General features: G+C 44.0%; 1 protein-coding gene across 1 annotated transcript in view; it reads left to right on the top strand.

Moving 5' to 3' along the window:
- WDR75 (WD repeat domain 75) overlaps positions 1–12,636 on the top strand; it is a 92,072-nt gene that overhangs the window by 9,653 nt on the left and 69,783 nt on the right. The window contains exons 2-3 of the mRNA XM_033947194.1: positions 4,430–4,559; positions 6,817–6,882. Coding sequence (XP_033803085.1) covers positions 4,430–4,559; positions 6,817–6,882 — 196 coding nt within the window. The remainder of the gene's footprint in view (positions 1–4,429; positions 4,560–6,816; positions 6,883–12,636) is intronic.

Here is a 12,636-nt window from a genome sequence, read left to right as displayed (position 1 = left end):
GTTGCTTATCGCCTTTTTAACTGCAGTAGTTATCCATGCTGGGTTTCTAGTTCGATTTTTTTTTGCACCCTTTCCTAAACCTTGGGACGTACAGGTCTTGCGCCTCGAGCACTGTGCCTTTAAGCAGTGTCCAGGCTTCCTTTACGGTCTTCACTTTCCCTGAGCTGTTGCTGAGCTTTTTTCCTACCATTTTCCTCATGTCTTTGTAGTTTCCTTTTCTGAAGTTGAGTGCTGTCGTTGTGGTTCTTTTCACCTTTGATGTTCCCATGTTTAATTTGTACTGGATCATGTTGTGATCGCTGTTCCCTAATGGTGCTATTACCACCACTTCCTTTGCGGGTCCTTCTAGCCCGTTGAGGATTAGGTCTAGAGTGGCATCCCCTCGTGTTGGTTCCGTGACCAGCTGCTCCATGAAACAGTCCCTTATTGCCTCTAGGAATTTAGTTTCTCTCGTGCAATTTGAGAGCCCAATGTCCCAGTCTATTCCCGGATAGTTGAAATCCCCCATAACCACCACCCTTCCACTTTTGCACACCTGCCTCAGTTCGGCCTCCAGGTCCAGGTCGTTTGCTTCTGGCTGTCCTGGTGGGCGATAGTACAGTCCCAATTTGATGTCAGCTCCTTCCCCTCCTGTGAGCTTAACCCATAGTGACTCCAGACTGTCTGCCCTTATTGTTGTTTCTGTTCTGGATGAAGGAATGGAGTCCTTTATATACAGTGCTATTCCTCCCCCCTTCTTGTGTGCCCTGTCCCTCCTGTAGAGTTTGTACCCTGGCAGGGCCACATCCCATTTGTTGTCCTCTGACCACCATGTCTCTGTGATTCCTATTATGTCTAGGTCCTTATTTCTGGCTATAACTTCTAGCTTCCCCATTTTAGTCCTTAGGCTCCTAGCATTTGTATATAGGCAATTTAAGTCCCAGTTTGTTACCTTTTCTTTTGGATCTACTCTTGATTTGATGCCCTTGCTGGTCTCCTCACGGGCTGCCTCCTCATGGTCTGCCTCCTGTGGTGTGTCTATCCTGTCCTCTGCCCGCTTCTTTGTTCTTTGATAGCCCTCTGGTTCCAGCTGTTTCCTCCTTGTCTTGCTCTTTTGCTCTGATTTCCTCTCGGGTCCCTGTACTGCATCTTTGGGTTTATGTCCATAAAGTGTCCATTTTGTCTCTAGTCCACTATCGCCCTTTCCTGTTTCAGTATCCTTGTTCGATACTGTGGTCCGATGTGTCGAGGTCAGAGCGACTGTTGGCTTTCCCCTTGTTATCAGTTTAAAGTCATGTCTATGCAGGTCTGGAAGTTTCGTGCCAGCATCCTCGTCCCAGCCATGCTCAAATGCAGTCCGTCTCTCCTGTAGAGCTTGTTTTTCCCCAGGAAGGTTGACCAGTTCTGTACAAAGAGGAAACCCTCCTCATCACACCATCGCCTCAGCCATCCATTTGTTGCTTGCAGCTCGGTCTGCCTCCTCGCATCTGCCCTTGGTACTGGCAGGATCTCTGAAAAGGCTATCTTCCCTGTCCTCAGCTTCAGCTTCCTCCCCAGGATCTTAAACTGCTCGGTCAGTGTAGTCATGTTGAAATTTCTTCTGCTGACGTCATTGGTTCCGACGTGGATTATCACTGCTGTTTCCTCTGTCTCAGCTCCCTCCATAATTCTCTCGATTCTGTCGGAGATATCCTTTGTCCTCGCCCCTGGGAGACATGTCACTAGGCGATCCGCTCTGCCTCCTGCTATGTGACTGTCCACCTCTCTCAGGATTGAGTCTCCCACCACGATAGCAGATTTTCCTCTCCTCAGCTTCCTCCTGGGTCTCAGGTCTGTGTCGATGATTGGGTCCTCCAATCCTTCTTTCTCCTGATTGGTTTCTCCGCAAGGTTCCTTTCCCTCGGCTCCTGGTTGGTCCTGGTGGGTCCTGGAGGCTCCTGGCTGGTCCTGTCCTCCATCCGTTTGTTCCCTTCTGAAGAGCGGGTGATCCTGTGTTTCTACCATCCTGCAGGCCTCCTCGATGAATCTTTCGAGCTCTCTGACCTGTTCATTGATGTGGTTTTCTCTGTTGGTGTCCTCAGTTGGTTCAAATTCCCTTGGTTCCTCTATGGAGAGGAGTCCCTCTAGCTCTTGTACTTTGATCTGCAGTCTCCCGACCTCCTTCCTTAGGCTAGCCAGTTCCTATTTTTTTCTGAGCCCCTCCAAGTACCTACAAATCCAAAATGTGGCCTTGCAAAGGGTTTGAGTTTGAGACAACTGCGTTAGATAAATTTAAATCCAACTTAAAAACTTTCATTTTTAAAGATGCCTACGAGCAGTAACCATTAGACCGCAAGATGAAGGAACCCCTCCTCATGTTTGACCCTTTTATGGCCTCCTTTCCTTTAACAAATTGTATTTCTCCCCTAATCCTTCTGTCTCTTTATGTCAGTTTAGTCTAATTGTTTAATGTCTTCACCTTGATTTTAATGACTATGATTTTGTGAACCGCTTAGACAATTTTTAAGCGGTATATCAAATCTATATATATAAAATCGGAGGTATGTATGTGTGTATGTATGTGTGTATGTGCCGCGATCACGCAAAAACGGCTTGACCGATTTGAACGAAACTTGGTATGCAGATCCCTCACTACCTGGGATGATATGTTCTGGGGGTATCGCAGCCCACATGCACACGTGGGCGGAGCTACAAACATAAAATCTGATATCACCCATTCATGTCAATGAAAAAAATGTAAAAAGCTGCCATTCTCACAGTAATTCCAACTACCTGGGGTGATATGTTCTGGGGGTCTCTCGGCCCACCTGCACACGTGGGCGGAGTTACAAACATTACATCAGATTTCACCCATTCATGTCAATGGAAAAAAAGTAAAAAGCTGCCATTCTCACCGTACTTCAAAACCGGCTTGACCGATTTGAATGAAACTTGGTATGCAGATCCCTCACTACCTGGGGTGATATGTTCTCGGGGTCTCGCGGCCCACCTGCACACGTGGGCGGAGCTACAAACATAAAATCAGATTTCACCCATTCATGTCAATGGAAAAAATGTAAACAGCTGCCATTCTCACAGTAAATCAAAAACGGCTTTACCAATTTGAACGAAACTTGGTATGCAGATCCCTCACTACCTAGGGTGATATGTTCTGGGGCTCTCGTGGCCCACCTGCACACGTGGGCAGAGCTACAAACATAAAATCAGATTTCACCCATTCATGTCAATGGAAAAAATGTAAAACGCTGCCATTCTCACAGTAATTCCAAATACCTGGGGTGATATGTTCTGGGAGTCTCTCGGCCCACCTGCACACGTGGGCGGAGCTACATACAGAACATCAGATTTCACCCATTCATGTCAATGGAAAAAAAGTAAAAAGCTGCCATTCTCACCGTACTTCAAAACCGGCTTGACCGATTTGAATGAAACTTGGTATGCAGATCCCTCACTACCTGGGGTGATATGTTCTCGGGGTCTCGCGGCCCACCTGCACACGTGGGCGGAGCTACAAACATAAAATCAGATTTCACCCATTCATGTCAATGGAAAAAATGTAAACAGCTGCCATTCTCACAGTAAATCAAAAACGGCTTTACCAATTTGAACGAAACTTGGTATGCAGATCCCTCACTACCTAGGGTGATATGTTCTGGGGCTCTCGTGGCCCACCTGCACACGTGGGCGGAGCTACAAACATAAAATCAGATTTCACCCATTCATGTCAATGGAAAAAATGTAAAATGCTGCCATTCTCACAGTAATTCCAAATACCTGGGGTGATATGTTCTGGGAGTCTCTCGGCCCACCTGCACACGTGGGCGGAGCTACATACAGAACCCATTCATGTCAATGGAAAAAAAGTAAAAAGCTGCCATTCTCACAGTACTTCAAAAATGGCTTGACCGATATGAACGCAACTTGGTATGCAGATCCCTCACTACCTGGGGGTCTCGCGGCCCACCTGCATACATGGGCGAAGCTACAAACAGAAAATCATATTTCACCCATTCATGTCAATGGAAAAAATGTACATAGCTGCCATTCTCACAGTAAATAATAAACGGCTTGACCGATTTGATCGAAACTTGGTATGCAGATCCCTCACTACCTGGGGTGATATGTTCTGGGGGTCTCTTCACCCAAGAATTTATATGTTCTTGCTCCTGGAGGTGAAACTAAAAATGTTGTTTATAATCAAGTTTTGTGTTTGTTGTATTGTATTCATTTTGTCAAATATTTCACATTATAATTTGAATATTGTACTTTTTATAAAGCTGTAAAAATATAATTTCATTCACCACTATAAAGTATCTTTATTTGAATCCATTTACTGTGTTATTGCTATAATTAAATACCCGTGCAACGCCGGGTCATCAGCTAGTTTCAAATAAAACTTGAGAAGATATCTGATTGTCATTAAGAGATCTGTTTGTGGTCTTCATGCTAGATATCTGCTATGTGTCTCCGGTGACTTTGTGAAAGTGTACAGTACTGCTACAGAAGAATGTGTGCACCTGCTGCAGGGCCATAGCAATGTGGTGACAGGAATCCAACTCAATCCTGGGAATCATCTTCAGGTATGTCAGCATGGAACATGCCTTCCACCTAAGAAAGACAAGAGATTGGTTAATTCTCATTTGGTTCAGTTTATTTTGCTTACAGAGCTGTTGCAATATATTTTGGCAAATTTTAATCTGTGGTACTATATATACTCAAATGTAAACCGAGATTTGGGAGCCAAAAATTGACTCAAAACTGGAGGTCTCGGGTTATTCGGGTCAGCGCCCCCCCCCCCCCTCTCCCCTGGGCCTGCTATAAGACCTGATGGTCCAGCGGTGGATCAGGACAGGAGGGATCTCTCCTGTCCCAGCCAATTCTTAACAACTCTCACCTCCCTCCCGCCTCCCCAAGTAGTAAAAAGTATACCTTTAAAATCTCTGGAGGTCCAGCAGTGAACCGGGACAGAAGCGATCTTCCTACGCTCCTATCCCGTGCAGAGCCATTCAGATAGCGGCTCTGCACGAGGCAGAAGTGTAGGAAAATTGCTTCTGCCCCAGTCCCTGGGTGTAGTGCCGGGCAGGGAGGGATGGGGTGACAGGATGCAGAGCCTAGTAAGGCAAGGAGGGAGGGGGCAGGATGCAGAGCCGGGCAGGTAAGAAGGGGGGTCTGAATGCAGAGCCTGGCATAACACTTGTATATAAACACCCCCCTGGGATTTATATTCGAGTCAACCTTTCTTCCTCCTTTTTGGTGGGGGAGGAAGAAAGTTTATCTCAGTTTATATTCGGGTCAGTTTATATTCAAGTATACAGTATATGGTATTCTGCATTGGGTATTTTTAAAAAATGTATTTTCATTATCCAAAATTTTTTTCCTCATTAATTATTTTTCCAGTTCAATAGGTAGGTCATTCTAGACATGTGGGCTATCTCCCAATGTCAGTGAGCCATCTGCAGAAGGAATCCACTCTGGATTTTTTTCTCTGACTCTCCTCTACATCACTGGGAGCTCTACTGCTACCTATAGTTTTTCCCTTTTGCACACGAACCTGAAGGAGTGTTTCTGTTTTGCTCTCCTCTTTTTATTATTTTCTTTGATGTTTTTCGACCCTTTCGAGATTTTCTTTGTGCTTGGAGCATTTTCTTAAGTTCTGCCTGCGAATAGAAGACGCAGATTCTGATCTGCAGCTGACAGGCTGATCCCTGGTGGTACCCATTGGCCAGCCTGCATTTATTTTTTTGGCACTCAGAGCCATCCACACCTTTTCCTCACCAACTGTTTAGCAGGGGTTTGAGCGCAGGCTGTTTGGCACCCTTAGGAGGCTCAGCGGAGTCTCGCAGGATGCTGGCTGCGTTTTCATCTCTGCCCTTCAGTTGGCAAGTCTTTGGGGATGGAGTTATGGTCAGGCACCATGTCTGACTGGCAGCCCAAAGATCAGCATTGAGGAAGCATTCCCAGCAAGTGGTAGTGATTTTCTGATTCCAGGATCAGTTTGATAAATGCCATCCTAGAATAGGTGTGGGCAACCACAGTCCTTGAGGGTTACAACCCTATCAGGTTTTCAAGATTTTCATAGTGAATATGCATGAGATCTGTTTGAGTTGCATGTACTGCTTCCATTGTATACAAACAGATTTTAAAGTAACATAGTAGATGACGGCAGATAAAGACCCGAATGGTCCATGCAGTCTTCCCAACCTTACCCTCTCTTTAAATTACAGATTAATTTAAATTTTCCTTCTTAGCTATTTTTGGGCCAGAACCCAAAACTCTGCCCGGGACTGTGCTTAGGTTCTATCTACTGAATTCTTGAAAACCTGATGGGATTGTGGCCCTTGAGGGCTGTGGTTGTCTGCCCTTATCCTAGAGTAACCTCCAGTAGCACACAAATGCTCTCTCACAAACTTGTAGCTGCTCTGAGGAAGCAATGATGGCTACAACAGCACTGGAGATCTGGTTGCTGCTTGATGGTGGGAGTGAGCTCATTTGCTGGAAGCCTGTCCTCTCAGCCCCCCTCCAAGTAAGTTGCAAGGTACTCCCAAATGCTACCTCCTGACGTGGCTATGTACAGCCTGTGCTAAAGTACTCATGCATACATACCCACAGAATTTTATAGCAACCATTTTCCACCTGTAAAGCCTGTTTTATAAAGTAAGTTACCCCTGCAAATATGCTTTTCAGTAGTAAAAGTATATTGTATAGTAGTTCTAGTCAACTGAAACTTGTTTTCTTTGAATTCCTTGTTGCACCTTTTCTGCGTTCTCTGGTTTGCTGTCACTGACCCTTCACTTGTTTTGATCAGTGTGCTGATTTTGCTTTTTGTTTCATCTCTAGCTGTATTCTTGCTCTGTTGATGGCAGTATTAAACTTTGGGATTTTATGGATGGAATCTTAATAAAGGTATGTGGAGTTTTTCATGTGATTCACTGGATGGCTGGTTGCCTTCCAGGAGTTTTCTCGCTTTCTTGATAAACTAAATCCTGTAAAGACAAATATCCCAAATTTAGCAAACATGTCTTAGTTTTGCTGATCAGGGACAGTTCAGCTGTGGTAAAGTAGATGGATTTGGGAATCCCATAGAGACTTCACATCTGCAGTTATCACAGAAACTAGACCCATGAATCAACCCCACTGATGCTGGGCTGGTTCTAGACATCAATATGTGCAGCTGCAGATCTTTCGATTCAGAAGAATATTAAGAAACGTAATACTGGGTTAAATCGGTGTCTGAGTCAAAATCCTCTCTCTGGAGGGGATATGATCGAGACATTCAAGATAATGAAGGGAATAGACTTAGTAGATAAAGACAGGTTGTTCACCCTCTCCAAGGCTCGGCCCTCAGCTACAGACAAGGGTTGGCTCAGTTGACCCGTTTAGTAACTTTGAGTTTACGCCCAGCAGTGTCTACGGTGAGCTGTCAAAGCTCAAGGTTAACAAAGCAATGGGGCCGGTCAACCTGCACCCCAGGGTGCTTAGGGAGCTGAGTGATGTCTTGGCGGAGCCACTGTCCGCGCTCTTCAACCTCTCCCTTAGTACAGGCATCGTCCCGTTGGACTGGAGGACGGCTAACGTCATTCCACTCCACAAGAAAGGCTCAAAGATGGAGACAGCAAACTACAGACCAGTGAGTCTAACATCGATAGTGAGCAAACTAATGGAAACTCTAATCAAACACCAATTAGATAAGATCCTGGATGAGGAGAATCTACGGGATCCCCGACAACATGGATTTATTAAGGGGAGATCCTGCCAATCCAACCTGATCAGCTTCTTTGACTGGGTAACGGGGAAGCTGGATATTGGGGAGTCCCTGGACATCGTATACCTGGACTTTAGCAAAGCATTCGATAGCGTACCACACCGCAGGTTACTGAGCAAGATGAGTTCTATAGGATTAGGTAACACATTGACGAAATGGGTTGGGAGCTGGCTTGGAGGTAGGCTCCAAAGGGTGGTGGTGAACGGCACCCCCTCCGAAATGACGGAGGTGATTAGTGGAGTACCACAGGGCTCAGTCTTGGGCCCAATCCTATTCAACATCTTTATAAGAGACTTGGCAGAAGGGCTTCGAGGTAAAATAACATTATTCGCCGATGACGCCAAACTGAGTAATGTAGTGGGCAAATGCACAACAGACGAAGATTCAGTGCCCGACAACATGATGCACGACCTACTCCTACTGGAGCGATGGTCTAGGACATGGCAACTCAACTTCAATGCCAAAAAATGCAAAGTTATGCACCTGGGCAGCCAGAATCCATGCAAGTCTTATACCCTTAATGGCGAGATCCTAGCAAAAACGGTAGCAGAACGAGACTTGGGGGTAATCGTCAGTGAGGACATGAAGTCTGCCAATCAAGTGGAGCAGGCTTCGTCCAAGGCAAGACAAATCATGGGCTGCATACGAAGGGGTTTCGTCAGTCGTAAGGCGGAAGTCATTATGCCATTGTATAGATCCATGGTGAGGCCCCACCTGGAATACTGTGTGCAATTATGGAGGCCGCATTATCGCAAGGATGTGCTGAGACTGGAGTCGGTGCAAAGAATGGCCACCCGGATGGTCTCGGGACTCAAGGATCTACCATACGAAAAACGGCTTGACAAATTACAGCTATACTCGCTCGAGGAGCGCAGAGAGAGGGGGGACATGATCGAGACGTTCAAGTATCTTACGGGCCGCATCGAGGCGGAGGAAGATATCTTCTTTTTCAAGGGTCCCATGACAACAAGAGGGCATCCGTTGAAAATCAGGGGCGGGAAACTATGAGGTGACACCAGGAAATTCTTTTTCACTGAAAGAGTGGTTGATCGCTGGAATAGTCTTCCACTACAGGTGATTGAGGCCAGCAGCGTGCCTGATTTTAAGGCCAAATGGGATCGGCACATGGGATCTATTCACAGGGCAAAGGTAGGGGAGGGACATTAAGGTGGGCAGACTAGATGGGCCGTGGGCCCTTATCTGCCGTCTATTTCTATGTTTCTATGAATGAGAGGACACTCTGTAAAGTTAAAAGGGGATAGATTCTGTACAAATGTAAGGAAGTTCTTCTTCACCAGAGAGTGGTAGAAATCTGGAACGCTCTTCCGGAGGCTGTTATAGGGGAAAACACCCTCCAGGGATTCAAGACAAGGTTAGACAAGTTCCTGCTCAACCGGAATGTATGCAGGTAAGGCTAGATTCAATCGGGGCGTGAGCGGACTGCTGGGCACGATTGACCACTGGTCTGACCCAGTAGCGGCAATTCTTATGTTCAGACTAGAAAGCTGTATTCCAAGTTGTAAACCGCTGGCTGTGCTAACTGCTAACACCTGCCTTGAGCAGGCGGTAGTTTTTTGGCCAGCGTGGGGGTTAGCGCGTGATTAAAAGTCGCGCGCGCTAACCCCGCTAACGCGGCTTGATAAAAGGAGCCCTAAGTGTACCTGGCTAATATTGAATGGTTAATGAATCTGTCCTCCAGAAACTTGTTCAACTATTTTTTAAGCTCTATTCGACTTCACCAGGTTCTCTGAGAATGTTTGCAGAAATTAGGAAAGCTGGCAACAGTATAATATTGGGTGATTTCAATTACTCCAATATAGACTGGATAAATGATACATCAGGAAGTGCTAGGGAGGTAAAATTCCTAGATGTAGTAAATGACTACTTCTTGGAGCAACTGGTCCAGAAATCGACAAGAGAGGGGAGCCATTTTAGATCTAGTCCTTAGTGAAATGAGAGATAATAATGTTGGGTCCGCTTTGCCCTCCCCCCCCCTTTTATGAAGCCACATTAGGTTTTTTTATCGCTGGCTGTGGCAGTGAAAGCTCCAAAGCTCATAGAAATTCTATGAGCGTCGGAGCTTTTACCTCCTTGAACAGCGATAAAAAAGCCTAACGCAGCTTCATAAAGGGGAGGGGAATAAATTTGAGCTAATATCGGGAGTGAAGTCATAAAGGAAATCTATCGTGGCATTTAATTTTTGAAAGTCTGACTCGTAAAATGAAGAAGTTTGTTAAAAAGAAGCTAAACAAATTGGTTGCAAAGATTAGATGTTAAATTGGGCTTGAGCTGCTATTGAAAATGGCTGCAATTGGTCTATTGGGGGTGGGTGGGTGGGTGGGATGAGACCGAGCCACGGACTTGAATATAGACCAAGACCCCCATTTCTGGGCCATTTTTTGACCCAAAAGTCTGTGTATATTCAAGTGATTTCCAAATGACCTTTCCATGCCTGCTTTCCCTTCATTGTAGTAAACCTCAGGTTAAAAATATACATGCTGTTCACAGCTCATGTATTTCTATCAAAATGGGGAAGTGATTGACGGACTGCACTTTTACAGGCGATGTGCTTATCTGTATAAAAATGCTTGAAATTTGTACTCCTGGTTGCCTAAATTTGTCCGTCCAGCTGTTTAGCTGAAGTCTGTGTAAAAGCGACCAGCAGTGAATTAACTATTACATTTACTGATACGTGATTGTCTCTGGGAAAAGATGGCTAAAGTCTCAAAAATGTTGAGAATGACAAATTTATCATGACATGGGTCCAAAAGCAATATGAAAAAGTTTGAACACAGAAAGATAGGGTTTGAACTGTTACACTTCCCCCTCCACATTCGCAGTGATATGGAAAAAGCAAGGCAGCGAATAGAGAAAAACCATAAATAACTTTTCGTATGTTATTCACGGTTTTTCTTTAAACAAAAAAAAGACACAAAACTGTGAATAACCTGACCTGTTCCTTGACATGGCCACACATGTTTTTACCTCACAGATAGTATTTGTTTTAAAGTGGGTTCAAAACAATAATAACAAACGTATTTCACCCTTCAACAGTAGCTGTCTTTGCAATGATCATTTCATCCTTTTTTTAATCTGTTTATATATATATTTTCATTTGCTTAGGGATGTAAAGCTATAAAAATCCGCCACAATAAAGGAGTCTGCCTGTTTTTATTGGCTAACTATTTTGCTGTTTGCTGTATAGAGCTGTGAACCCAACAGTAAAATTTCTCAGCTGTGACTAAAACTCCAAGGAAAACTTATATGGTGGGCAATTCTATAAAAGTTGGCCAAAATACAGGGCGCCGAGTGTGAATTTTATAATAGCATCTGGGTGCCCAGATTCCATTACAGAATAGAACATGAATCCACATTTGCATTTAGTTATCACTCATGGCATGTAAAAGGCAGATATAAATGTTGCCCTTTAGTCACCTAACTTTATAGAATACTGTAAGTTACACTGTCCTTGCAGTTGTGCACTATGCAGTTTGGGCACTAAGGCCCAGATTCTGTAAAAGACACCTAAAGTTAGGTGTCTCGATCGGCACTCCTAGCTTAATTGGCACTGATAATGAGTAGTTAGCACCTCCATAATGGGCTTAAATTTAAATTAATTGGATGGTTGGTGCCTATCAGAAAGTGGGCATAATTAGAGGGCGGATCATGGGCGTGTTTGACATGGTAGCCACCTGTTTTGGACTTAGGTGCTGGTATCTAGGCCAAGAAGACCCTGGCATAAATAGAGAGTGCCTAAGGTTAAGATGCCTACTGACCTCTAAGTCTATTTTAGGTGCAATTCTGTAAATGGCACCTAACTTAAAATTGACATGCGATAAGTGCTGTGTTCTTCAACACTTATGTTTTAGGTGCCTTTTATAGAATTGGGGGCCTACGTTTTTTTTTTTGTTTGTTTTTTTGTTGTTGTTGTTTTTTTTATTATTTAGTTATAATTTCAAAGAAAGCTTCCAAGCATTAAACATCTTGAACAGAAAGTTAGATTAAGACAACAATAGTATTAAATCAAAATTGATAAAGCTTACAAGAAAAATTAAACATCACTTAATCTATCTCAACTCCTTTCTAATGTGATCCAAGATTAAAGTAAGAGTGAATTTTTAGAAAACTTAAGAATTAATTATTATGAGGAAGCAGTAGGCTGTGCTTGGGAATAAATCCATTTCTATTCTTTAGAGGTTGTTGGAATTTCTTCTTGACCAAGGCGTTTTAGTGTAACAAAGTTGGATAATTGGGATGGATCTAAGAAGACATATTTAAAAGACTGATATGTTATGATGCATTTGCATGGATACCTAAGGAAGAAAGTTCCTCCAATTGAGGTTACAGCAGGTTTAAGAATCAAAAACTGACGCCTCCTTCTTTGTGTTTCTTTAGAAAAATTCAGGAAAAACCTGTATTTTATGTCCCAGGAACTCTTTAAATTTATTTTTGAATTATAATTTCATAATCCACTCTTTATCTGGTAGCAATGGTACCGTTAAGCGTGTCGCTGGGGTAGCAATACTCGTATTGGAGGCTTCTAACAGATTAGTGACGTCTAATGGTTGCTCTTGTTGCTCTTCCATTCCACTTTGTTGCTTTTGTTTTTTTAGGCAAATAGTATACCTGAACAAAAGGAGGGATTGATTGTTCTGGGGAGAGGCCTATAAGTTAGGCACCAGTAGGCTCCCTACCAGTACCTTTACTTAAGCGACAGGGCCGTTTAAACAAAAAATGTATGCGCCTAGAGGTGCCTACAAACCTGGCATCTAGATTGCATTTACGGTGGCGCCTAAGGACAACTAAGGTCAAAATAGGTATGGCTAATGCCGTAAACAACATTAGGCACTACCCTAAACGCAATTCATGTAAAACATAGGCGCCGGAAATGTAGA

This window comes from Geotrypetes seraphini, chromosome 5, assembly GCF_902459505.1.
Source record: "Geotrypetes seraphini chromosome 5, aGeoSer1.1, whole genome shotgun sequence".
Lineage (NCBI taxonomy): Eukaryota > Metazoa > Chordata > Amphibia > Gymnophiona > Dermophiidae > Geotrypetes > Geotrypetes seraphini.
The sequence above is the reverse complement of the archived record's forward strand: the minus strand, read 5'-3'. Positions and strand labels throughout refer to the sequence as shown.